The sequence below is a fragment of the Jaculus jaculus genome, chromosome 8 (assembly GCF_020740685.1).
Source record: "Jaculus jaculus isolate mJacJac1 chromosome 8, mJacJac1.mat.Y.cur, whole genome shotgun sequence".
Lineage (NCBI taxonomy): Eukaryota > Metazoa > Chordata > Mammalia > Rodentia > Dipodidae > Jaculus > Jaculus jaculus.
The window spans coordinates 153,167-179,655 of record NC_059109.1 but is presented as its reverse complement, the minus strand read 5'-3'; the positions used below and the strand labels follow the sequence as shown (position 1 = coordinate 179,655).

General features: G+C 50.7%; 4 protein-coding genes across 10 annotated transcripts; 1 reads left to right on the top strand and 3 right to left on the bottom strand.

Annotated features, from left to right (window-relative positions):
- Positions 1–2,749: 2,749 nt before the first annotated feature.
- Positions 2,750–6,421, bottom strand: Ly6g6c (lymphocyte antigen 6 family member G6C). Its single transcript, XM_004671868.2, has 3 exons — positions 6,315–6,421; positions 4,340–4,450; positions 2,750–3,334 (listed from the first exon to the last, which is right to left on the bottom strand). Exons 1-3 carry the CDS (start codon positions 6,367–6,369, stop codon positions 3,120–3,122), a joined length of 381 nt encoding a protein of 126 aa, XP_004671925.1. The 5' UTR covers positions 6,370–6,421; the 3' UTR covers positions 2,750–3,119.
- Positions 6,422–7,527: 1,106 nt separating this feature from the next.
- Mpig6b (megakaryocyte and platelet inhibitory receptor G6b) lies at positions 7,528–9,840 on the top strand. 6 transcript variants are annotated; one of them, XM_004671864.2, is made up of 6 exons: positions 7,528–7,600; positions 7,779–8,126; positions 8,264–8,354; positions 8,957–8,997; positions 9,091–9,167; positions 9,364–9,573. In XM_004671864.2, the coding sequence occupies exons 1-6, from the start codon at positions 7,540–7,542 to the stop codon at positions 9,466–9,468; spliced, it is 723 nt and encodes a 240-aa protein (XP_004671921.1). In that variant the 5' UTR covers positions 7,528–7,539; the 3' UTR covers positions 9,469–9,573. The 6 variants fall into 6 exon arrangements, with proteins under 6 accessions (XP_004671921.1, XP_004671922.1, XP_012807534.1 ...); XM_004671865.2 differs by having other exon boundaries at positions 9,060–9,167; positions 9,364–9,544; XM_012952080.2 differs by lacking the exon at positions 8,957–8,997 and having other exon boundaries at positions 8,264–8,357; positions 9,068–9,167.
- A 3,637-nt stretch (positions 9,841–13,477) lies between these two features.
- On the bottom strand, positions 13,478–16,528 carry Ddah2 (dimethylarginine dimethylaminohydrolase 2). 2 transcript variants are annotated; one of them, XM_004671862.2, is made up of 7 exons: positions 16,297–16,528; positions 15,125–15,484; positions 14,900–14,999; positions 14,693–14,766; positions 14,422–14,541; positions 13,967–14,116; positions 13,478–13,779 (listed from the first exon to the last, which is right to left on the bottom strand). In XM_004671862.2, the coding sequence occupies exons 2-7, from the start codon at positions 15,419–15,421 to the stop codon at positions 13,663–13,665; spliced, it is 858 nt and encodes a 285-aa protein (XP_004671919.1). In that variant the 5' UTR covers positions 15,422–15,484; positions 16,297–16,528; the 3' UTR covers positions 13,478–13,662. The 2 variants fall into 2 exon arrangements, with proteins under 2 accessions (XP_004671919.1, XP_045012461.1); XM_045156526.1 differs by lacking the exon at positions 16,297–16,528 and adding an exon at positions 15,712–15,991.
- A 294-nt stretch (positions 16,529–16,822) lies between these two features.
- Positions 16,823–25,872, bottom strand: Clic1 (chloride intracellular channel 1). Its single transcript, XM_004671861.2, has 6 exons — positions 25,634–25,872; positions 23,541–23,650; positions 23,222–23,347; positions 22,967–23,073; positions 19,813–19,994; positions 16,823–17,163 (listed from the first exon to the last, which is right to left on the bottom strand). Exons 1-6 carry the CDS (start codon positions 25,670–25,672, stop codon positions 17,002–17,004), a joined length of 726 nt encoding a protein of 241 aa, XP_004671918.1. The 5' UTR covers positions 25,673–25,872; the 3' UTR covers positions 16,823–17,001.
- Between the last annotated feature and the right edge of the window lie 617 nt (positions 25,873–26,489).

The following is a 26,489-nucleotide window of genomic DNA, read 5'->3' as shown; positions in this document are numbered from 1 at the left end:
GCTGAGCAGAGGGTCACCACGAGTCCATAAGCCTGCCTGGCTGAGTTGGTTTTACTTTGCTCACTTTGAAGTTTGATTTCTGATAAAACTACTTGTGTTTGTTTTTGTTTTTGTTTTTGTTTTTGTTTTGGAGGGACTAGTTTGAACTCTGATTTTTCTAAATTTATTTTCTTCAATATTATTTCTTTTTAAATATTTATCTATTAGAGAGAGAGAAAGAGGCACAGAGTGAGAGAGAGGAACTCCAAATGCATATACCACTATGTACATCTGGTTTACATGGGTCCTATGTCTTTGAGGGCAACGACCTTAACTGTTAAACCATCTCTCCAGCTCGCTCGCTCTCTCTCTCTCTCCCTCTCTCTCTCTCTTTTTTTTTTTTAATTTTTCAAGGTAGGGTTTCACTCTGGTCCAGTATGACTGGGAATTCACTGTGTAGTCTCAGGGTGGCCTTGAACTCACAGCAATCCTTCTACCTCTGCCTCCCAAGTGCTGGGATTAAAGGTATGCGCCACCATGCCTGGCTCTCCAGGTCTTTTTTTTTTTTTCAAGGTTGTGTCTCACTCTAGCCCAGGCTGACCTGGAATTCACTCTGTATTCTCAGGGTGGCCTTGAACTCATAGTGATCCTCCTACCTCTGCCTCCCAAGTGCTGGGATTAAAGGCATGCACCACCATGCCTGGCCTCTTTTTTTTTTATGTGTATATATGTGTTTATATGTATGTTGGTGCACATGTGTAGGGGCATGCATTCACATGTGGGCACACGTGTGTATAGAGGCCTAAGGTCAAAATTTGGTGGCTTCCTTAATCCATTTTTCACTTTTTTAAAAAAATATTTTGCCAGGAGGCATGTGGTGCGCACCTTTAATCCCAATACTCTGGAGGCAAAAGTAGGAGGATTGCTGTGAGTTTAAGGCCAGCCTGAGACTATATTAATGAATTTCAGGTCAGCCTAGGCCAGAGTGAGACCCTACCTTAAATAAATAAATAAATAAATTATATATATATATATATATATATATATATATATATATATATATATATATATATATATATATATTTGTTTATTTATTTGAGAGAGAGAGATAAAATGAGAATGAATGAATGGGTATACCATGCCCTCCAGCCACTGCAAATGAACTCCAAATGCATATGCTTCCTTGTGCATCTGGCTTATGTGTGTACTAGTGAATTGTACCTAAGTCCTTAGGCTTCACGAGCGAGTGCCTTAATGCTAAGCCATCTTTCTAGCCCTTATTTATTTATTTTTAAAATTTATTTGAGTGACAGACAGACTATGGGCATGCCAGGGCCACTTGCTACTGCAAATGAACTCCAGACACATGAACCACTTTGTGTATCTGGCTTTATGTAGTTACTAGGGAATTTAACCTGGGCCAGTAGGCTTTGCAAACACGTACTTTCTCCCAGCTTTTTTTTTTTTTTTGGCAGGGTCTCACTCTAGCTCAGGCTGACCTGGAATTCACTCAGTAGTGTCTGGGTGGCCTCAAACTCATGGCAATCCTCCTACCTCTGCCTCCTAAATGCTGGGATTAAAGGCATGTGCCCGGCCTTTATTTTCATTTTCATTTACTCATTAGAGAGGGAGAGAGAGTGAGGATGGGCACGCCAGGGCTCTAGCCACTGCAAATGAACACCAGATGCATGTGCCACCATGTGCATCTGGCTTACCTGGGACCTGGAGAATTGAACCTGGGTCCTTAGGCTTCACAGGCATGTGCCTTAACCACTAAGCTATCTCTCCAGCCCTCCACCTTATTTTTATTTTATTTTATTTTATTTTTTGTTTTTTTCAATGTAGGGTCTCACTCTGGTCCAGGCTGACCTGGAATTCACTATGCAGTCTCAGGGTGGCCTCAAACTCTCTGCGATCCTCCTACCTCTGCCTCCCAAGTGCTGGGATTAAAGGCATGCGTCCATGCCCGGCTCTCCACCTTATTTTTTGAGACAGTTCTCTCACTGAACCAAGACTCGATTGGGCTTGACTAGCCTCTCCACCTCCCCAGCCCTAGGATTGCAGGTGTACCACAGGTGTTTCATGTGGTTCTGGGAGCTCTGGGCTCAGGTTCTCATACTTGCATAGCAAGCACTTTGCTCAGGAAGCCATCTCTCTAGCCTTGCAGTAGAACTTCTTTGAATTGAGAAAGGAAATGTAAACTTTGTGATAAAGTTGCTCAGATACTCCAGTTAGGAACCAGGCAGAGTGAGACCCAGGACTCTAACCCAAGAGACAGGAAAAAGGGGGCCTTATTCTGATCTCTATGCCCCTGGCCTACTCTTTCTGGGGAGCCCTCAAGCTAAGCTTGGCAGTAGATCAAGGTGTGGTCTAAATTTAGGATAAGAGTTGTTTCTCCAAACACTAGTGCTTGTGTGCCACCTGCAGATACTAACCGGAAGTGAAGAGGCTTGGAAAACCTGTTCTTGTACCTGCTCAGCCCAGCCACCTAGGAAACTCCCTGAGGAATGTGTGTGTGTGTGTTGTTTTTTGTTTTTCGACGTAGGGTTTCACTCTAGCCCAGGCTGACCTGGAATTCACTATGTAGTTTCAGGGTGACCTGGAACTCGCAGCAATCCTACCTCTGCCTCCTGAGTGCTGGGGGATTAAAGGCGTGCACCACCATGTTCACATTAGTGCTTAGGTTGTCTGACAATAAAATATGCAGTTGATTAGCCACAGATGTTTATTACTCAAAATGGGAAGAGATGAGTAGATAGAGATGAGTAGATAGAGGTTTGGAGAGCCAGCCCCATATAGCCAGGTCATCAGGTCCTTTCTGGGACCCTTCGCTGGGGACAAGACAGGAGCCTTTCCAGTTCCAGATCCCAGATGTGCAGCAGAGTGCAGCAGAGCAGGAAGCCCCTCAGTGGCCAGTGAGGAGGGACAGTGGTCTAGAAGAAAATGGGAAAAGACCTGGGGGAAATAGAGTGGAAGTTATAGGGTGAGAAATGTGGCAAGGAAGACCATCCTGAGCAATGTCTGTGGAAGAAATGGGACAGGACTAGGGAAATGCTCTTCAGAGGAAGGGAGTGGAGAACATTCTGGAAATCCAGGGGCTCTGATGCTCAGGCTAAGGCAGGTAGGAGGAGATGCAGCCTTCAGTGCAGCAGCCAGAGGCCAAGGCCAGCCAGGGAGGTGAGGGAGACAAGGGCCAGCGCGGGAGCGGGCCGGGGTGCTGGGCTGTTACAGTTGTCTTTGTTGCAGCAGGTTGTGTTGTAGTTCAGACCCAGCTTGTGGTTGGTTTGGTTGAAGGCCTCCCGACAAGGCTCCTCAGGTGTGCCACAGCGCAGGTTGGAGAAAACCCACATTTTCCCTGGGGGTGGGAGAGGGCAGGGAGGTGAAGATGGGTTGTTGACTGCCTTGTACCCTGCTGTCCAGCACTGCCCTTTTTCTCTTCTGTCTACTTGTCTTTCCTTAGTGGAGCACCTGAGGCTTTGGACCTCTTACTATCTTTTTGTGTATGTGAGTTTGCATGTATGTGTGTGCACATATATTGACGTGTGGGTGTGGAGGCCAAAGGACAGACACACTGCTTAGTTGTTTTTTGTTTTTTTTTTTCCTCAAGGTAAGGTCTCACTCCATTCCAAGCTGACCTTGAATACATCATGTAGTCTCAGGCTGGCCTTGAACTCTTACCTCTCTGCCTTCTGAGTGCTGGGATTAAAGGTGCATACCATCATGTTTTCTTTTCTTTTCTTTATTTTCTTTTTTTTTTAATTTTTAAATTTTTATTAACATTTTCCATGATTATAAAAAAAGTCCCATGGTAAGTCCCTCCCACCCCACCCCCACACTTTTTTTTTTTTATTAACATAGATTCTGGGGATTGAACTCAGGTCTTCATGCTTGCACAGCACAAACTTTACTGACAGAGCCATCTCTTCAGGCCTACTTCTCTCTCTCTCTCTCTCTCTCTCTCTTGTTTTTGTTTTTGTTTTTCAAGGTAGGGTCTCACTCTAGTCCAGGTTGACTAGGAATTCACTATATAGTCTCAGGGTGGCCTTGAACTCAAAGCAATCCTCCTACCTCTGCCTCCCAAGTGCTGGGATGAAAGGAGTGCACCACCACACCCAGCTTTTCCTACTGTCTCTTTTGGCGACTATCTCCTCAGAGTCATGCCCATGGCCACATTAGAGAGAGTTATCACAAACATGCTCTGAAAGAAGTGCCTGTAAAGCCACCGTCAGTGTCTGGGACACAGCCATATCTGCCCATGTGTTGTCACCACTGTAATTCTCTTTTCCCTTGATGGACCTCAGTCCCAGACACTGAGTCTCCCACATGCCCCCCCCCCCCGTCCCAAAGAGGGGAAAGTTACCTAGGTACACGTTTGTTGTTAGGCACTGGTGTCCTGGCTCCAGGCGGCAGGACTGCCGGTCCACACAGCCCAGCACCGGGACCTTGTAGCAGGAGTGACAGCGAATGTCAGCTGAGGAGACACAAATGACATGATGGGCAGTCTGAGTCACCTGGGGATGCGCTGAGCTGGAGTGGGGGTGGAGATTTGCCCATTAAGTGGGCACTCTGACCTGTTTCATCCATAGGGACAGAGCAGGTGAGTAACAGGGTAAAAGTGGAAAGTGGGCGTTGGGTGAGGGTGTTTGTTCTTTGTGGAAAAACCCATGCCCTAAATACCTTCTTCAACCCCACCCCATTTGAGATGAGTCAAGCAAAGAACAGAATGAACAAAAAACACAGGGGTGGGGAAAGCTAGGGTATGAGGAAATCCAGAAGAATGAATGGGGAGTGAGGGAGAGGAAGGGAAACTTGCGATAGGAAGAAATATGGACAACAAAAAGCATGTGGGTTACAATGCTTTCAGAGATAGCTTGGCATTGTGGCTCCAAGGAAACCACCTGTGACCAGCTTTAGCAGTTTCCTCTACTCCTTGGGGATGCCAAGAGCGTAGGAAGAAAAACCAGTCCTGAACAGAATCCTACTGTCATTCTCGCTTTCACTCTAGAAGGAGCAACGTCTAGGGGACAAGTTGTCAGATTCTGTCTGTACCTTACCCAAAATGGAAAGGTTGGGTGCAAAAAGTGGTAACCTCAGGGTTCCTACTTCAGCTAATTTAAGATTTAAGCATGCAAAGTTGGGTGCAGGAATGGTCAGTCCAAAGATGGAGTGGCTCATGGGTGTTTCTCCATGAGACTCACCTCACCCAAGTCTAGCATCTCCTCCCTAGGAGACTCAGGGAAACTCGTTGGTCCCATGGGCGGTTCTAAGAGAACACCGGGCACCATTCAGAAAGTTCTGCATCTTTGGCAGGAGTAAAGGTACATAGCCCAGGGAGGAGTGGGAACAAGCTAGGAAGGACCATTTCTGAGCACCTCATTCACTGGCACAGTGGAGTGGGAGGCCTCTGAGCCCACAGCCTGCTCAGTACAGGTGAGCGAGGGAAGGGAAGCAGGACCCTGGAGACCTGTATATTGAGATGGGGCTGGCCATGGAAATGGGTGGTGGAGTTTCCAAAAAAGGAAACTTGCAGTGATAAAAGAGACCCTGAAGCCATGGCAGGTGGGAAGAGTGGGTAATTCAGGAGTGTGTTGATGAGGATATGGATTCTTAAGAAATGAACCAAAGAGAGCCTGGCATGGTGGCACACGCCTTTAATCCCAGCACTTGGGAGGCAGAGGTAGGAGGATCACCATGAGTTTGAGGCCACCCTGAAACTACATAGTGAATTCCAGGTCAGCCTGAGCTAACGTGAGACCTTACCACGGAAAATAAAACAAACAAAAAATGAAATGAAGCCAGGCGTGGTGGCACACGCCTTTAATCCCAGCACTCGGGAGGCAGAGATAGGAGGATCGCCATGAGTTCAAGGCCACCCTGAGCCTACATAGAGAATTCCAGGTCAGCCTGAGCTAGAATGAGACCCTACCTTGATAAACAAAAACAAAAACAAAAACAAATAGATAAATAAAATGGACCAAAGAGCTGGGTGTGTGGTGGCACATGCATATAATCCTAGTACACTGGTGGTAGGGGCAGAAGGAGCTCAAGGTCAGCTTTGGCCACTAGAGACCTTGTGAAAGAAAAAACAAAAAAGAAGGAAGGGAGGAAGAAAGAAAGGAAGGAATAAAAGAAGGAAGGAAAAAAGGAAGGAAGGAGATGTAGCAAGAGCCCATCACACAACAAACACCTGGTCCTGGAGGCATTAGGGGGCTAAACCAGGTGAGGTTGGGGCTGCTTGGAATCCTAAGTAGAGGACCCTGTGGGGCAGTGAGTAGGGTAGGGAAGGTCAAGGTCCTGATTGACAAACCAAGTCCTTGGGGCCTCCAGGTACTCACCTGAGACCCAGCAGCAGAGCAGCGCGAACAGGACTAACAGCAGCAGGCACCTCATGGTCAGGTGCTGAGAATGGTCGCCGCCCCAGCAGTCACCTGCAAGTGGTTCCTCAGGGGCCCAGCTCTGGGTGTTGAGCCCTCTTTTGGAAATTTATAATCCCAAAGGCCCCTCCCTTCCCAGCCTCTGTGGCACCTCCCTCCCAGTTTAAATCTAGCTGACTAGAGAGAAAGACCGGGCTAAGCAGGCCTGGGTGGAGAGGAGAGATGGGAGAGAGGATAGGGGAAGGCAAGTGTCATGAATGGTCAATTCCATTTTGATTCTTGGTTTCAGGACCCTCAGCTGAGAGTCCCAACAGCCCAGTCCTCTGAGAGTCTATCACCAAAGACTTTCTGTGACTTAAATAGCCATGCTGGTAGCTTCTGCTGGTTTCTAGGAAATGGGTGGTGGGTCGTGGTCCAAGTCAGTCATCAACTTTAGGTTCCTGTGAGGCACTGGCTAGGGAGTGCAGGCAGAAAGTGAATTGCAAAGTAACTGACTTCTTGTTGGGCTTCTGCAATACCATAGCAGGTGGGGGTTGAGGCTGTGTGTCCTGAAGGCCCACACCCACCTGCTAAGGATGTGCTTGGTGCCTTAGATTTACAGGAAGATCATGGGACCTCACTCCATTGTGTTTGGGTGAAGCACCCTGGGTGGGGCTGGGCTGCGTAGGCACCCAGAGATGAGGTAGGATCTAAAATAAGAACAGAAATAATAACAACGACAGGCACTTAGTGTTCCTATATGACAGCCATTGTTTTAGGTGTCTTACCTATATTTATTTAGTTCTCACGACATCCTTCAACATATTGGTGCCTTCCTGTGCATTTTTACAGCTGAATGAACAGGCAGAGGTTAAGCGACTTGCCCACTCTGCACAGCTAGTAAGTGGCAGGCTGGGGATGTGTACTCAGGGAGCAGAGCCGGGGAATTGATGGTGCTGGGGACGTGGCCTGCTAGAGTAGTTCAGCTTGCAAAAGTACTTATGCAAAGGGCCTGTACACAAATTTTAGGAGAGCCTTTTGAAAGTTCTGAGTTGTCTTGCTAGGATTCCCAGATGGATCTAGGAACTGGCAGCCCCGCCCCTCTTATCAGAGCCCTCCAGTCCGGCGGTATCCCCATCCCTGCCCCCAGCTTCCCTCCGGTCTCCCAGCTGATTCATTCGCTGCCTCTCCCCACTACATCCCAGCCATGGCCCTGGTTCTGCAGCTGCTGTCGCTGCTACTCTCAAGGACCCGCGGGGACCCGGGGGGTAAGTCAACGAAGAGGAGGTTGTGAGGCTGAGAAGGGGCTTCTGGGGAGTAGGATGTAAGGACGAAGGTGGTGGAAGGGCAGAGGAAAGAGATTTCCCCCCTCCCCCCGTGTGTGTGTGTGTGTGGGGGGGTGGAGAGCAGTCTAGCCCTAACCACATCCCTTGCCCCATCTCCTAGCTTCTCTGGACGGCCGTCCAGGAGACCGGCTGAATCTCTCCTGCATAGGGGTCGCCTACCCCATCCGCTGGGCTTGGGCGCCCAGTTTCCCCGCCTGCCAAGGCCTCCCTAAAGGACGCCGCCCCATCCTGTGGGCGTCGTCGAGCGGGACCCCAGCTGTGCCGCCCCTCCAGCGCTTCTCCGGCCGCCTGCGCTCCCTGGAGCCCGGCATCCAGCGGCTGGAGCTGCTCCTGAGCGCGGGGGACTCAGGCACCTTCTTCTGCAAGGGGCGTCACGAGAGCGAGAGCCGCACGGTGCTTCGCGTGCTGGGGGACAGGGAAGCCTGCAGGGTCCCGGCTTCTACCCACGGTAGGCAGGCGGGGCCGGGCCCGCACGCAGAGGGGACTTAATTTGGACAGAGAAGCCCTGCCGAGTGGGAGGAGCTAGCAGGTCCGTGTGGTCTCATTCTTGACTTAGACAACCCTCCCGCCACGCGGTTCCCCCAGGGTCGGGGTATCCCCAGGTCCTGTTCTCGCTGATGGGCGTTGGGCTGATGCTGGGACTGGGAGTCTTGGGCGTGGTCTACTGGCGGCGCAGGTGAGCACGTGGGGCGTGGCCAGGTCCGATGGGGCGTGGACCTGAACCTTTTACCAAGTTTCAGAACTAAATTTGAGAAGGGGTGGGGCGGGGTGTGTGTGGGGGGGTGTCTTGGGATGGAGGGATGCTTTAGCGGGTAAGGCGCCTGCCCGCAAAGCCAAAGGACCCAGGTTCAATTCCCCATTACGCACGTAAAGCCAGATGCACTAGCTGGGTGCATGTGTCTGGAGTTCGTTTGCCTTGGCTTGCCCGTTCTCTCTCTGCCTTTCTCTAATAAATAAATAAACAAATAAATAAGTAAGTAGGAAGGGGTTCTCCCGAAAGCCCTAAAGGCTTCTTGGAGGTGGCATGGAGCATGCAAGAAGCCAGCCCTCGCGAGTGTGCGCACTCGTCTGTGGACTGACTGTGGGGAAGTCGGGGCTGGAGGAATGGATCCCAAAGGGCAGAAGGATAAGAGCGAGCCTCGTGGGCGGGACTTGGTGGGAGGAGCCCAAGTTGTTTTGCGGGTCGGAGCCTGCAAGCTGCACGAGTTGTCGTTGGCGCCGCCTGCAGCCGACCGGAACCTGTGCGACTAGACTGGCGACAGTCACACTTCCTTACAGACGCTCTTCCCCACCCCCGATTCGACCACTCCCCGTATTTGGTGAGACTCGACCCCACCCATATACAGTCCCATCCCCAGATGTGCCAGTGCTTCCAGCAAAGTTGGTCACCTTGTCCCCCACCCTCCACATAGCTCCAGCGGTGACGGCAGAGCCCCAGAGGCCCCTAGAGGAGGAACCCAAGATCCTAGGGGACCCGGACCTGGAGCCGGTAAGGGCTTGCAGACTGGAAGGGGCAAGCCAGAATCGCGGAGGAAAGCGGGTCCAACAAAGAAGTCTAGCTGGGCGCGTGGCCGAGGCAGCAGGATGGAGGCCAGCCTGTCCTACATACGTCCCTACCAAGAAAAGCCAGGATTGTAGGTTATCAGTCGGCTGAACATCCTGCCTCCTGTCTTTTCCCCCTTCAGAGCCTGCTCTATGCGGATCTGGACCACGCGGCCCTCGGAAGGCGCAGGCGGCCATCTGCAGTGGCCCCTGCTGATGCCCCTACTATCTATGCGGTTGTGGTTTGAAGGAAAGCTCTTGCTCCAAACCTTCCAAATTGGGAGCTCCTGGCTCTCCATAACTCCCATCCCCTTCTTGGCTCCCTCACCTGGAAGAGGAAGAAACTGTGGGATAGAATGAGCGCTAGTTAGGAAGTCTTGAGTACTGGGTCCCAAACTGACTCTGCCACTCCATAGTTACTCCCATCTTTCCTCTAAGTCACATGTCTCTTTCACCCACAATGCCTTAAACCTAATCAAACCCTCTCTTCCCATTTTAGGCCACCAACCCCCAGATAATTATTATTCTTTTCTTTAATTTTCTTTTTCATTTTTGTTTTTTGAGGTAGCTCTAGCCCAGGTTGACCTGGATTGCATTATGTAGTTTCAGTTTGTCGTCACACCCACAGCAATTCTCCCACCTCTGCCTCCCAAGTGCTGGGATTAAAGGCGTGCACCACCACACCAGGCAATTCTTTAAAACTTTTTTTTGAGGTAACTCTTTACTGCAGCCCAGGCTGACCTGGAACTCATGCTGTATTCCCAGGCTGGCCTCAAACTCACAATGATCCTTTTACCTCTGCCTCCAGAGTGTTGGGATTAAAGACCTGTGTTATCATACCTGGCTCCCAGATAATTATTCTATTCCTTCCCTTTCCAATCAAGCTTTTTTTTTTTTAATTATTGTTTGAGGTAAGGTCTCACTGTAGCCCAGGCTGACCTGGAACTCACTATGTAGTCCCAGGCTGGCCTAAAACTAACAGAGATCCTCCTACTTTGACCTCCCAGTGCTGTGATTAAAGGCGTGAACCACCTCACCGGGCAATCAAGCCTTATTTATTTATTTATTTATTTTTGCGACAAGATCTAGTTGTAATCCAGGCTGGCCTCAAAACTCTCTGTAGTTGAGGAAGACCTTGGACTCTGCTCTTTCTACCTCTTCCTCTGAGTGCTAGGAATGGCTTTTGCCACCACATTCACTTTATGTGGTGCTAGCGGTCCCACCTAGGGCTTTGTGCATTCCAGGGTAGCACTCTACCAACCATCTACATTTTTAGTGCGTCAAGCTTCGTGAGTGTGGAACATACACCTGCTGCTGCCCTTGTTTGTCTCTACTCTCACTGATTATTGGCTGAAATCACTGGTCTACTCTCCCTAAGGTTGTCAGGAATGCAGTAGACATGTTATCATTCACTGGTTTTCTTTATTTTATTTTTCATTTTAATTTATTTGCATGAGGAGAGACTGGGTGCACCAGGTCACTGCAAATGCATTCCAATATATGTGTTACTTTGTGCATCTAGCTTTACGTGGGTACTGGAGAACCAAACCTAGGTCATACCAAACCTGAGTTGTTGGGCTTTGCAGGAAAGCACCTTAACTGCTGAGCCATTTCTCCAGCCCCTCTTTATTTTATTTTTTAGGGAGAGAGAGAGAAGAGGCAGAGGGAGAGGGAGAATTGATGCGCCAGTACCTTTCAGCCACTGTGCTCGAACTCCAGATGCATATGTCCCCGTATGTATATGTGCAACATTGCACACTTGTGTCACTTTGCATGTGGCTATGTGGGATCTGGGGATTCAAATATGCGTTCTTAGGCTTCGCAAGCAAGCGCCCTAACCACTTGGCAATCTCTCCAGTCCTTTTTTTTTTTTTTTTAGGTAGGGTCTCACTCTAGCCCAGACTGACCAGGAATTCACTATGTATTCTCAGGGTGGCCTCAAACTCATGGAAGTCTTCCTACCTCTGCCTCTTGAGTGCTGGGATAAAAGGTGTGTACTACCATGCCTGACTCCTATTTTTGGTTTTTTGAAGTAGGGTCTCATTCTAGCCCAGGCTGACCTGGAATTCACTATGAAGTCTCAGGCTGACCTTGAGCTCACAGTGATCCTCCTACCTCTGCGTCCCAAGAGCTGGGATTAAAGGCATGAGCCACCATGCTTGGCTGACTTTCTTTCTTTAAATGTTGGTTTATTTTGTTGTTGGTAACTTCCTCCTAGACTTCCCACCATTCTAGGTTTATTCCTTTTCCTGTCTTCTGGGAAGCTCTTATCCATGGCTAATCCTTGGTCCCCAAATGATGTCCAGAACTCTCTCCCACCCAGATCTCAGATCTAGAACACCTTGTCCAAGCAGGCCCCATACATTCTGCACATGGCATAGGAAACCTAACACACAGTCATCTTCCAAGCCCATCACTGAGCCCTCCCTCCTCTGCATTCTCTCTTGATCAACCCAGTTGCCCAAGCCAGAAACTGGAGTCATGAACACTGCCTTCTTGTCATCACGCCCCCTGAAGGAGTCATCCAAGTTCTCTCTTTTTTTTTTTTGAGGGTCTCATGTAGCCTAGTGTGACCTTGAACTCCTGACCCTGATGCCTTGATTTGCCCAGGGCTGAGATTGCAGGAGTGCACCACCACACCCAGTTCTGCCTTTCTATCTGAATGCCACTGTCAAATCTCTACGCTTCTTCTTGTCCACTGCTGCTACCAGAATATACCTCCCTCATCACCTCACCCTCATCTTCCTCTCTGAAGCCTGACAGGTCCTCTCAAGTGCCTGCTACTTTCTGACAAGCTAGCTCCCTTATCAGAACTACAGACTTTCAGTACAGATAGATGCCCAGCACTTTGTCCTTTCTTGGGCATATCTGTTATTCCCTCTCATGATGACCTCTGCCAGGCATACAGGTACACATGCCCCAAAACTTGCCTTGGCCCAGTGAAAGTCCTTCTTCCTGGATCCCTTTCTCCTCTCCGCTCACCGCTGGGCTGACTCTTATCCTCAGAACTAGGTTCAAATGTAGCCTTTCCTGGGAAGCCCTTCCTCACCCTCCTCACTGGCTTCTGCATAAACTTTGATACTCTAGGGAGCTCTGGTTTTTCTCATAGAAATGGACTCCTGTGGAGTATTCCACCACAACCTGTCTCTGGATTTGTGAGAAACTTTCACCAGCTGTGAGAATTCTCTGACATCAAACTGACCCCTTTTGTTATCACCGCTAGGCCTCAGTAGATGAATGAAAATGAAAGACCCTGGAAACATCATTTCTTCTTCTCTTATCAAATAAAGGTGGACATGTTATCTACCAGTGTCTGAATTTCTATTTTCCTTTTTTTTTTTTTTTTTTGAGGTAGGGTCACACAATGTCTCAAACTGACCTGGAATTAACTATGTAGTCTCAGGGTGGCCTTGAGCTGACAGTGATCCTCTTACCTCTGCCTCCCAAATGGTGGGATTAAAGGTGTGTGCCACCATGCCCGGCTTTTTTTTTTTTTTTTTATGTAGGGTCTCACTCTGTAGTGGCCTCAAACTCTCAGTGATCCAACTTCTGCCTCCCAAGTGCTGGGATTAAAGGCATGTGTCACCACACCCAGCTTTTACCAATACCTCTATCATCTGACATTTAGATAAATCCACTCATGTAGTCCCTTTTCTGCCCTTTACAAGCTATCCTTAATACAAGCTCTCCCTTGTCCCTTTTTTTTTAAAAAAAAAATATTTATTTGAGAGTGGCAGACAGAGAGAAAGAGGAAGAGAGAGAGAGAAAGAAAGAGAAGAGTGAGCACACTAGGGCTTCTAGCCACTGCAAACGAACTCCAGACGTGTGCATCTGGGTAATGTGGGTCCTGGGGAATCAAGCCTTGAACCGGGGTCCTTAGGTTTCACAGCCAAGCGCTTAACCATTTAGCCATCTCTCCAGCCTTCTTTTGTCCCTCTTGTGCTTGAGTACTGATGACAGGGTTGGGCAGTGAGTCAGAAAGTACAGGAGTTTTTATTTATTTATTTATTTTTGAGGTAGGGTCTCATTCTAGCTCCGGCTGACCTGGAATTCACGATGTAGTCTCAGGGTGGCCTCAAACTCATGGCGGTCCTCCTACCTCTGCCTTCCAAGTGCTGGGATTAAAGGTGTGTGCCACCACGCCCGACTTAGTACAGGACAGTTTTGAATGACAGAGTCCTCCTCTCCAGTGCTGACCCCCATCCTCAGGTTTCAGCCCCATCCCACTCCTTTGCCGAATGAGACATCAGCCACAGATCTATCTAAAAGGCCAACTTTATTTTATTGGTTCTGACAGAGAAGACTCGCCCAGTGGCCTCTATCCTTTGTCCTACACTATGCCCTCCCCTATCCTGCGGGCCTCTTCCCACTACCACTTTACTCCCCATCTTCTGTCTGCCCCTTGTACCTCTATGCATCCCTACCCCTGGTCGGCCAGGCCCTCAGCTGTGGGGGTGCATGCTGAGCACCAGGCAGAGGGAGCTGAGGCCTGCGCCAGCCTTCTCCAGTTCTGAGCAGGACACAGGTACCAGGGTGACATCAGAGAGCTTCTGTAGTGCCTGCAGGGAAGTCCCCAAGAGAGGTGTAAGATTTTAAGGCCAGAGACCCCCCCCCCCCCCCCGCCCAGGCTAGCCAGCTGGCAGTGGCTCCACCCAGGTTTCTGGAGAAGGTGCCCTCCTTCCTCCCACTGGGGAAAGATGGAGTCTTCTTTCTCTCGTTGGTGGTGGGGCACTTGCCCTCCCTCACCTCCTGGCTGTTGGGCAAGTCCCCACCTCCGCGATGCAGGAGGAAAGGGGTGGCACCAGGCAACCCAGGTCGCAGAAAGAGACAGTCCGCAGCTGCATCGTCTGGGAGGGTCAGTGAGGCGTAGGGGTGATCCGTCAGCGCTGCCATTGCCTGGATGGAGAGGAAGGAGGAAGTGTTGGAATCACTCGGAGTTCTCCAAAGTTGAGATTGCCTGCTCTCTCATGAGCCAAGGGCCTGGCACAGGGTTACATTTAAAGAATGGCAGCAAGTACATAACGCTTACAGGCTTTAGCCGACTCGTCAGTCCTGTGCACCCTGCACCCCTTTGTTAACTAGGGTGTTCCTTCGCACGAGGTGAACAGCTTGGTTGGAGACAATCCCCTGAGTTAGCCAGCCAGCAACCTGCAGCCCCAGCGAGGAGCCACGCCCCCTTCGTAAGCCCCGCTCCTCCTCACCCTTACAGCCTTTTGGGCGGCCTCGCTGCTGCCCGCCACCACAGTGCGGGGTCCCCCCATGCCGCAGAGGCCACGCAGGTGGGAGTGGCCCGAGACTGGCACCGTGGAGACCGCGAAGTCCTAAGAACAAAGGGAGAGGTTTTAGGATGCGAAAGGGGCGGGGCGCTCCTGGGCCTGGTCTTTCCCGGTGGGGGGGGGGGGGACTCCCCGTCCACGCCCACCAGCACCTGCGCCCCATTCCCTCCCCCAAATGCTCCCGCTCGCCCCTCACCCGGAACGTGTCCGCCACGATCTCAGCACCTCGGTGGTTGGTCCACTTGGAGAGGCCTACAAAAAACTCCCGGCCTGAGCCCCCGGGGAGGTTTGAGGATGGCAGTGAGTTTGGAAACCAGACCAGGACGGAGATCCGACTATAATCCCAGAGTCAGCTTCCCCGTGCCAAAGCCCACAGGGTTGCTGGCTGCCCCCTAAGCCTCACCGGTGAAAAGGACGTCGGTGCCATCCAGCGTCGCGTTCTCATTCCCCATCTCCACTATGCGCAGCCCCAAGTCCTGGAGAGCTTTGCGCACTCCATCAATCTTGGGGAGGGAGGAGACAGAGCGGGGATGGGACCTCCCCACTCTCAGCGTCCTGCAAGCCCCAGAGATCCAGTACAACGCTGCCCCCCCCCCACACACACACACACCCGCACCCCGGCGCTCACCTCAGGCCTCCGGGCTGGGCTCCAGGGTCGGGTGATGAGGGCCGTGTCTCCTTGGATCACGGCTGTGTCTCCCAGCAGCGGTCCGAGCGGTAATGATTCCTCAGGAGGCAGTTCCAGCAGCTGCAGCCCCAGCCGCTGCCTCAGTTTACCCCCCAGCACCCCATGCTCCCTTTGTGCTTTAGCTAGATCCAGAGCTGGAAGCCCGGCCACCGCACCTTCCCCGGACGCCAAGCTCTCGGGGACACCCCGGATCAGGGCATGGGAGCAGCGACCCAGCCCCTCCCCCGGCGTCCCCATCCCATCCACACGGACGTTCCTTCCAGCCAAGCTGATTTCTGTTTCGTGTTTACTTCCACCTGTCTGGGGGTGGGGGGACAGAGACAGAAGGAGGGAAGGTAGAGAAAGAAATGCAGAGAAGGGTTGGTGGGGGGAGTGTTAACAGAGCCTAGGTCTCCTCTGGCCATCTCCAAGCGCCCCTCCCACTCTGCCCCTCCCCCTCCAGACCCTCCTCTCCGGTCGACGCCGTGGATCTGCTAGGAGGGGAGTTCAGGGATCAAGACAGACTCGAATCCCTAATTTCCAAACACCTGTTGCCCCTGCTGGGGGGTCCGAGAGGTCCCAGCCCGACGCCCTTCTTGGCAGCCGCTAGGATGCGCTCACTCTCCAAAAATGTGGCGGCCCCGCCCCCTTAACTCTCAGCGGCTCGCTGCAGGAGAGACCCGAAGTCCTGCCCAGGGACCCACAGGGGTTATGGGACAGGAAGAGAAAGCTAAGGTATCTGGGACTGGAGGATGCAAGTCCTGAATACCCGAAGGAGAAAGCAAGAGGGTTTGGAAGGGGCAAAGAGTCCAAGGAGTTAAGCACCCTTTCTCCACCCCCAGCCGGTCACGCTGCCCGTGATACGACCCAGTATAAACCAGACCGGGTCCCGGAGGACTGGGAGGGGTGGAAAAGAAATTCGAGGGGCGGGGAAATGGGGGTGGGCGTGGTTCCGGGGCGCGGGCTGGCTCCAGAACCTGGTACCCGTGTCCATCTTCTAACGACGTCTACCCCGCCCATCTCACCCAAATGCAGGCTTTCCGCGCATTCCGTCCAGTGCAAGCACGGTCCAGCACCCCCAAACTCCATCCCCTCCCATACGGTCTGGGAGACAGCCCCCTCCCCAGACTCACCAGCAGCTACCCCGACTCCTGCGCGTCGGTGGTGATCTCGGCGTGGGGTCCCACCCCCACAGGAAAGTGTTGGTGAAGAAGTCCTAGTCTCCAGGCCCGGAAGACTGGGAGCTCGGGTTTTGTAGGGATTCCCCGGGATAGGAACGCTCACGTAGTACCATGGGGCGGGGGCTCGATGGTCTGGCGGCTCCGGGGCATTGTCTAAGCGGGACGGGGCGGGACTCATCCAGGTCACGCCCATCCGCCCTGCTAGGCCGCGCCCACCCCACTAGGACTGAGCCCCCCTCTTCCAGGAACTCGGCACCGCCCCACGAACGCTGTCCGGGCCCACCCAGATCCGGCTGGCCCTGGCGGCGGGGCTGCAACTGAGACCTGAACCCCAGGATCACGCTGTGATAGATCGACACCAAAAATGGCAGACGACATGCAAACAGGTTTAATTCATGGTAGATGCCCTGAGCCCAAGATCCCTGACCCACCCGATGCCCACCACACTTCAGCCCCCTTTTTATGTAAAAACAACAGATTTCCATTCCGTATTTTATTACTGAAATGCGTTGTCCTACCCACCCACAATAAAAATCTTATCCCTTATCCCACCCCCAACCCTGCACAAGCGCCTCAATTCTCAGCCCACTGGCCAGTTTGGAGTGTGTCCATTGATTGGGTAGGAAGCCACCCAAGGCCTCGTAGAGAACACGGGCTTTATTTGAGGGCTTTGGCCACTTGCTCATAGGCCAGCTCTATCTCCTCGTCATCCGGACAGGTGGAGGCGAATTCTTCCCTAGCGTAGGCATTGCTCAAGTACCGGTGCACTCCGCGGAAAGCCTCAGGGATGGAGAAATCCCTGTATTTCTTGCACACCACCTGGAGAGAGACCAACATGTAAGCCCCAGGAAAATCACACTTGCTTTGCTGCCTCGCTGTTGACCTTTCCTTCCCTCCAAGGTCTACAGATAAGCCTTGTCTAGGCATGCAAACCTTCACTAGCTAGCTTCTCTGCCTGCAGATTCCGCTGGGTTCTTTTGTTATTGCTTTTTTTTTTTTTTTTGATTTTTCGAGGTAGGGTCTCACTCTGGCCCAGGCTGACCTGGAATTCACTATGTAGTCTCAGGGTGGCCTCGAACTCATGGCAATCCTCCTACCTCTGCCTCCCAAGTGCTGGGGTTAAAGGCGTGCGCCACCATGCCCGGCTTAGTTGTTGCTTTAAAAAAAATTTTTTTTTGGGGGGTAGGGTCTCACTCTAGCCCAGGCTGACCTGGAATTCACTATGTAGTCTCAGGGTGGCCTCGAACTCATGGTGATGCTCCTATCTCTGCCTCCTAAGGGCTGGGATTAAAGGTATATGCCACCACAGCCAGCTTGTTGTGTTTTTCTTTTTTAATTTAATATTTTTATTTATCTATTTGCAATCAGAAAGGAGAAAGAAAACAAACAGGGGCACACCAGGGCCTCCAGCCGCTGCAAATGGACTCCAGATACATATGGCCACTTTGTGCATCTGGATTTACCTGGCTATTGAGGAATCAAACCCAGGTTGTTAGGTTTTGCAGGCAAGTGCTTTAACCACTTAGCCACCCCTGCAGCCCATTGGCTATTTGAGACAGGGTCTCTCTGCATAGTCCAGGATGGAACTCTGAACCTTCTGCCAAAGCCTCCCAGTGTTGTGATAATAGGTATGCATGGCTATGCCTTGACTCTTATCTCCAAGATGAAATTTTCTCCATCATGGTTTTCTCAACTTCTTTTTTTTTTTTTTTTTGAGGTAGGGTCTCACATGGACCAGGTCTCACCTGACCTGGAATTCACTATGTAGTCTCAGAGTGGCCTCGAACTCATGGTGATTCTCCTACCTCTGCCTCCTGAGTGCTGGGATTAAAGGCGTGCGCCACCACGCCCGGCTTCAATTTATTTTTTTTTAATTTATATTTACTTATTTATTTGAGAGAGAGATACACAGAAATAGGCAGGAAGACAGAGAGAATGGGCATGCCAGGGCCTCCAGCCACTGCAAAGGAACTCCAGATGCATGTGCCCCCTTGTGCATCTGGCTTATGTGGGTCCTGGGAAGTAGAACCTGCGTCCCTTGGCTTTGCAGGCAAGCGCCTTAACCGCTAAGCTATCCTTCCAGCCCTCAACATCTTTTATAATATCCCTTCTAGTTTAAGTGTGGTGGCACACGCCTTTAATCCCAGCACTCGGAAAGCAGAGGTAGGAGGATCACCATGAGTTCGAGGCCACCCTGAGACTCCATAGTGAATTCCAGGTCAGCCTGAGCTAGAGTGAGACCCTACCTCGAAAAACAAAAACAAAAACAAATCCCTTCTCTGCATTTACTGAAATCTCTGTCATTAGTAACCAGACCCTCTGCACATCACCCTTTTCATAGTTCACTTATTCTCTTGATTTGAGAGACACACAGATAGGCTTGGGTATGGCTCAGCCCTGAGTTCCAGTCCCAGCATGTAAGCACACATACAAAAATTCAGATTTAAATTCTCCTTTTGAATGTGTTCCATTTGATTTTTAGTCTTGTATTATTACTTAACTTTCATTTGAATGTTTTATTTTCTATCAGGTGTCAACCCCTCTGTGGGCAAAGACCAATTACCAAACATCTTTTGGTGTTCTTTTTTGCTTTTTTTTGTTTGTTTGGTGAGGTAGGGTCTTGCTCTAGGCCAGACTGACCTGGAATTCACTATGTAATCTCAGGGTGGCCTTGAACTCCAGGCAATCCTCCTACCTGCCTCCTGAGTGCTGGGGATTAAAGGCGTGCCCTACCAATCCCCCAGCCCATTTTTTTTGCATTTTTGAAACAGGGTCAATTTACATAGCCTTAGGCTGGCCTGAAACCACCTTGCTCTTCCACCCTGAGCTTCCTGAGTTCTTTCCCTAGTTCCTTTGCCTGTCTGTGCCAAGTAAACACATACTCATGACTCCATTAGTATGGCAGAGTGAGACTGGTCCTATGTACAAACTAGGCTATATCCTCATCCTCGAGGTCACCACAAAAACAGAAGTCACACTTGATCTTCCTTGAGAGGAAGTGAAAGCTGAGGCTACACAGAGCAACTGCTTAGGCCAGAAGCCTTCTCTGTCTGATATGGAGAGTCAGCAGTGACACAGACACAGGAAGAGCCTTCTTGAAAGTGACACTGGAATGTGTGAACCTTGACCAGGTCGTGTGTCCTCATGGTTTGTATTATGGAATATATGTCTCTCCAGAGAGCCACAAGTGCTGAGGGTGAGCTGGAGCCACTGGGCAGTGGTTCGGCATGGGTAACACAACATCCCAAGAAAGAAGCTACCTTGCCAGGCGTGGTGGTGCACATCTTTAATCCCAGCCTTTGGGAGGCAGAGGTCAGAGAATTGCTGTGTGTTGGAGGCCACCCTGAGACTACATAGTGAATTCCAGGTCAGCCTGGGCTACAGCGAGACCCCACCTTGAAGAAAAAGAAGAAGAAACCTAAAAGAGTCACCCCAGTAGCTGCATCACCTCGCACAGGGACCACCCACCTGCACTATGTGAAGCTTAGGCAACAAGTTACAGTCAGCCAGGGTGAGCTCATTGCCATCCAGAAACTTCCTTTGAGAGATGCCCTCATCTTCAGCACTAGTCTCATCCACTTCTTCTGGGAGAGGGGATGTCAAGTAATTGTCTAAAACCTTCAAGGCTTTCAGGAGCCCCTTTTCTAGATCTGTGCAAGAGAGGAAACTGATTAGAACAATAAAAAGTGGGAGAAGGCAGTCTGTCCAAGAAAACCTCCGGGAGTGGAGTGGAGCTCAGATGAAGACTACCTGCTTAGTATGTGGGAGGCCCTGGATTTGATTCTAAGTAAGAGAAAGAGAGAGAGGAGGGAAGGAAGCAGAGAGAGAAAGAGATAGAAAAATGAACCGAGAGCTGGGTGTGGTGGCACACACCTTTAATCCCAGCACTCAGAAGGGAGAGATGAGAGGATTGCAGTGAGTTCAAGGTCAGCCTGAGGGGAAAAAAATGTGTATGTGTTTTTTTTTTTTTTGTTGTTGAGGTATGGTCTCACTTTAGCTCAGGCTGATCTGGAATTCACTATGTAGTCTCAGGGTGGCCTTGAACTCATGGCAATCATACTACCTCTGCCTCACCAGTGCTGGGATTAAAAGCGTCTGCCACCATGCCCGGCCCAGCCTAGGAATATAGAGTGAATTCCAAGTCAGCCTGGACTAGAGCTAGACTCTACCTTAAAATAAAAAACAAAACAAGCTGGGTGCTGAAACAGATAGTATTCTCATTTTATAGATATGGACGTGGATTTATAGGCAGGTTACATGAATGGCTTGGAGTCACAGAGCTCTGTGGACATGTAGTCGAGCAGTCTGATTTACTTTCAAAGCATGACCCTAAATGTCAAGACAGGCCAGCAGCCAACTAATGTTTGGGGATGGAGAAGAAACAGGGAACAAAAGAGAAAAGTTTAAAAGTGGATTAGGGCTGCAGGGATGCCTTAGTGGTTAAGGCGTTTGCCTACACAGCTAAAGGACCCAGGTTCAATTCTCTCTCTCCCTCTCTCTCTTTTCCTCTTTCTCTGTCTGATAAATAAATAAAAATAAAATATTTAATAAGTGGGTTGGTGAGATGGCTTAAAGGTTAAGGCACTTGCCTGAAAATCCGGACCCAGGTTCAGTTCCCCAGGACCCACATAAGCCAGATGTACAAAGTGGTGCAAGCATCTGGAGTTTGTTTGCTAAAGCAGTGGCATCCCCTCTCAATAAATAAATATAAAAAATTAGGGATAGCTTAGCGGTTAAGGCATTTGCCTGCAAAGGTAATGGACCCAGGTTCAATTCCCAAGGACCCACATTAGCCAAATGCACAAGGGGGAGCAACCGTCTGGAGTTGTTTGCAATGGCTGGAGGCCCTGGCGTACCCATTCTCTCTCTCTTCCTTTTTCTCTGTCAAATAACTACATAAATAAAATAAAAATAGTTTTTGAAAAATATTTTTAAAAAACGTTTAAAAGTTTCTGCAGGCTTGAGGGATGGCTCAGCAGTTAAGGCACATACCTATGAAGCCTAAGGACCCAGGTTTGCATCTCCAGGTCCCACATACACCATATGCACATGATGGCACATGCATCTGGAGTTTGTTTGTAGTGGCTAGAGACCTTGGTGTGCCCATTCTCACTCCCTCTCCCTGTGTCTGTCTCTAATAAATAAATAAATAAAAATAAAATCTTATCAGGTGGGTGTGGTGCTACACACCTTTCATCCCAGCACTTGGGAGGCAGAGGTAGGAGGACCACCATGAGTTCAAGGCCACCCTGAGACTACATAGTGAATTCCAGGTCAGCTTGAGCTAGAGTGAAACCCTACCTTGAAAAAACAAAACAAAACAAAAAATCTTTAGGGATGGAGAAATGGCTTAGCAGTTATGGCGCTTGCCTGCAAAGCCTAAGTACCCAGGTTCTATGTTCCTGGTCCCACATAAGCCATATGCACATGGTGGCACATGTGTATGGAGTTCGTTTACACTGGCTAGAGACCCTGGTGCACCTATTCTCTCTCTCTTTCTCTCCCTCTCTTTTTCTATAATAAACGAAAATAAATTAAAATAAACCCTTTTTAAAAAGTTTCTGCCTGTGTTGATTTGAATGCAAATGTATTTCCACCATAGGCTCAGGTGTTTTTATTCACTTTGTTTTCAAGGTAGGGTTTCACTTTAGCCCAGGCTGACATGGATCTCCTGCCTCTGCCTCCCAAATGCTGGGATTAAAGACACACTACCACACCCAGTGAGACTCAGGTGTTTTTGTTTTTTTTTTTTTTAATTTGCCAAAAGAGAGACCAGAGAACGGGTGTGCTAGGGCCTCCAGCTGCTGCAAATGAACATGCATGTGACACTTTGTGCATCTGACTTTACATGGGTCCTGGAGAGTTGAACCTGGGTTGTTAGGCTTTGCAGGCAAGCGCCTTAACTGTCAAGCCATTTCTCCAGACCTCAGGTTTGTTTTTTTTTCTTTTTTTCTGGGGTTTTTGTTTTTCGAGGTAGGGTCTCACTCTAGCCCAGGCTGACCTGGAATTCATTATGGAGTCTCAGGGTGGCCTCGAACTCACGGCAATCCTCCTACCTCTGCCTCCCGAATGCTGGGATTAAAGTTGTGCGCCACCCTGCCTGGCTAGTTTTTTGTTTTTTGTTTTTTTTTCTTTTTAATAGACTCAGATTTTTTTTTTTTAATTTTTATTTATTTATTTGATAAAGAGTGGGGGAGAGAGAGAATGGGTATGCCAGGGTTTCCAGCCAATGTAAACAGGCAGATCCTTGCTGGAGAGTGCATGTCATTGAGGCCAATCTCCAGGCTAGCCCTATGGGGGTATGGAGAGCCAGTTTGAGCTCTGACTGTGTTTGCTTTCTTCCTCTTGTTGTGCATGCTGAAGTGAGCCAGTGTTCTCTGCCATGATGGGGTTTCCCTTGGAATCTGTAAGCCTGAAGTAAACCCTTTCCTCCCATAAGCTGCTTCTGGTCAGATGTTTGTCCCAGCAGCAAAATGGTAACTGCAACATTGCCAGTGAAGAAGCAGGAAGACAGCAAAGATGGAGGAGCAGAAAAGGTTACTCTGCTCCATCTCCCTGGTATCTGAACTTTCTTAAGTCTCCTCCCTTCCCAAGGGCCCAGGCCTCTGACCATAGGACTCACTATCATTGAGTGCTGGGTTGGAATTCTTGATGTAGGCAGAAAATTTGGCAAATACGTCCAGACCAGCTGTGTTGGACTCAGGGTTCAGTGCAGCCAGCTTTGGATACCTGAAAGCCAGCAGGAGAGATAAATGAAGCTCCTTTATGGAGCAGCTTTAGCAAAGCAAAGCTACTCTGCCCCAGCCCCACTGCCATCTCTCTTTTTCATTTCTTCAACTGTTCTCAGGGACCTTCCAGCTCCCCTTCTCCCCTATACCTGGGAGGACTCAGCACCGCCTCCAGAAATTCCTCAATCTTGTTGGTATCTGTGTGTACTTCAGTGCCATACAGCAAGAACGGAAGCTGCCCACCTGGACAGAGCTTCTTCACCATCTCTGTCCGCCTAGAGAAGGAGATGGGCATCAGGACAGGCAGAGATTCAAGGGCAGACAGAGGGATATAGGGAGAGGAATGAGCTCCAGATGCGGGGGGAAGGGGAAAGGTCTAAAATGGAAGAACTCATGAAGGTGAGTATGTGTGTGTATATGTACATGAGTCTACACAAGTGACATTTAGAGGAACAGAAGTGGACCCACCTCTTAGTGTCCACGGTGGTGACGTTGAAGGTGACTCCCTTGAGCCAGAGCACCATGAACAGTCTTTGGGAGAAGGGGCAATTCCCAATCTTGGCCCCATCACTGCCAGCCTGAAAAGCAACCCCCATCCCAAGATCAGACCTGGTGCACCTCACTTCCAGGCCATTCTCTGTATCTCCTAATCCCAGACCAGCTATTTTCCTTCTAGCCACAACACATACACTGCCATCCACTAAAATCTACCCCCAGAACTTGGTTCTCCTCTCCTTTGGGGCTGGGTCAAACTTAAGATAGATCAATAGGGAAGTTGTTGGCAAAGAAGGCCTTCTGCTTCCCCAGAAATTAAGAACATGTGGGTGAACTAGGGATGTAGCTCTGTTGATATAGTGCTTGCTTGGTATGAATGAACTTAGCCCTAGGTTCAATTCCCAGCACCACATATACTGAACATGGTGACCCATATAGGTAGAGGTAAATTCAAGGACAGGTGGGATGATGTAGAGGGAACAGGTCACAGACTTGGAGAATCTGAATCCTAAAGGGGAATAGGTGGGGAGTTTGGGGGAGGCTGGAACTGCAGGCCCTGAACTCGTGGGTTCCCTCCCAAATGGAGCAGTCTAAAGAGACGTGGGGCAGGGTTTGGAAGCCTGCATTGTGTTTCACCTCTTCTTCTTGCAGTCTTTTTCTAGCAACTGGGTGGAGAGTCAAGTGTTCCTAAACCTCACCTCAGAGATACAGAAGGCATTACAGAGGGGGCTACTCTCTAATTGGCAAATGGTGACTTCATCCCCAAGGGGCACCTCCCCCAAACTTGAGGGTGATTCATCTCTCTATGCCTCCAGCCTCAGTAGCTTCCTTCCTGGCAAGGGAAGTGGGGGCAGGGACTTACCACAAAGAGGCCTGGGCAGCTGAGGCTACCCCTCCAACTCCCCAAACCCTCACTCTCTGGGGCTCCCAGCCCAAGCCCTTTGGTTCTCAATGACCCTCCTCACACAGGGTTGGAATCTCTACAACCCTGCCTCACCCTGGAATAAAAGTAGCCCTGGAGGCAAGGGTGAGAGTGAGGTGGGAACCACACCTAACGGGCGGACCCAGGCTCCAGTTAATTTACCTGGTCAAGGGAGCAGAAATGGCTGGCCAAGGACCCCAAGCATAGACGACAGGGGAAAACAAACAGGAGAAAACACACCGTAGAGAGAGAAGAAGGGGGGCAGGAAACGGAGTGTGGGGAGAATACAGACCTCCCAAGCTAGGAAGGGAAGGAGGGACAGAGACAGCTCCCAAGACTAGGGGAAGAATGCAGTGCTGGAGGGGAGAGGACTGGGCAGAGCAGGGCAAAGCTATGGGCTGCGGTTTTGATACCCGCATGACAAGGGACCAAGTCTACTCATCCACACCCAGAGAAAGGAGACTGACGGCAAGTCTTTTTCTCCTGCACCTAACACTCCAGGCCTCGTCCTTTTGAGCTCTTTCCTCCCTGGTATCTTCACGGTAGTGTTCTAAGCTCTGCTTCCTGCCTAGCTGCCCAGCTTCCTCCAGTTGCGGGATAATCATGCCATCCCATCACCTCTTAGCCTTGCTTCCGCTCCTTTCTTTTCCTTCCACCTACCCACCCATCAACCTCCCGCCGCCCCGTGCTGCTACACTCTCCCCAACACCACACACACCCCTCTGTCCCATCTTTCTTTTCCAGAAACACATGTCCTAGCTGAAGTTCCCCTCTGACCTTCCAAGTCCTGCTGGGTTCCCTCTGTCCTCTTCTCTGTCCTTCCGTCCATCAGGTTGTACCCCTCCACTCTAATCAGTCTCCTCACTCCTGAATACCCTTTTCCCCCATTTTCTCTCCTTCAGGCTGCTGGAGAAACCTCCCCTACAAACTTTTCAGGGTGCTTCTAGAATTCTCCTTTCCAGCTCACAAAGCAATGGTCTTTCCGTCCTGCAACACCCCCCCACACACACACACAGTACTGCACAGGGGCTCGGGTGGGTCACGGAGGAAAGGGGTTGGGAGGCTCAGGGCTGAAGCTGGGAGGTGGGGAGAGCTGGCCAGCAGGAATTCCGAGGGAGGTCTAGGAGGGAGAAGGTGTTCTTACCTTCACGAACAATTCGACCTGAGGCTGTTCCTCAGCCATGGCTGCGTCGGGCACCAGGAAGCAGCCGTCGCTGGGGGAACTGGGAGTGGCCGGGGCCTGGGAAGGCGGGTCTCCCGGTCCGGAATTCTCTTCGGGCCGTCTCTTCTTGCACACAAGTCCGATCGCTCCAGTCTCGGCCTCTCCGCAGGCCCAGGGAACCCCACACCCAGCCCCTCCACCTCGATCCCCTCCCGTCTGGCTTGCGGAGCCGCTGACTCACGGGGCTGCCCCGCCCTGACCTGGGGAGGGGACAGGAGTGGGAGGGACTGGACGACCTAGGGAGTGGGCTGGGATGGCATGTTGGAGAAAGGGTGTGTGTGTGGGGGGGGGGGTCCTGGGAAATTTCCCGGATTCTTTTTCCTGCCTCAGTTTCCCCGCAGCATTAATCAGAAGGGTCGGGTCTTTAACAACTGAGGTTTCTCCTTGAAGATGGGATCTTGCAGTGGAAAAGACCTGCATTTCTTCCCGACTCCACCAGTCTCCTGGTTTGCTAGGACTGCTGGGGGGCGGGGGGACGGGGGACCTTGGAAGTGGAGCCTGGGGTTGGGGTATGGAGGGGTGAAAAACAGTGCAGAGCCTGGGCAGGGAGAGACCTAGAGGCCTGGTGCTAAGGGAACAGGAAGCAGAGCCCAGGCTTCCTGGCAGGGGCAGGCTTCTGGAAGCCTGTCAGCTCTAAGGCTCCCACTCCTGGCCCCATGTGGGCCCCTTCCTGGGACGTTTGCCCTCTTCTGGTAGGTTGCCTTGGAGATGGCCCGTCGGTGGGGCCCTGCTTTAGTGGTGAGTGGGGTAGTAGCTGGCTCTATCATGGGGATAAAGC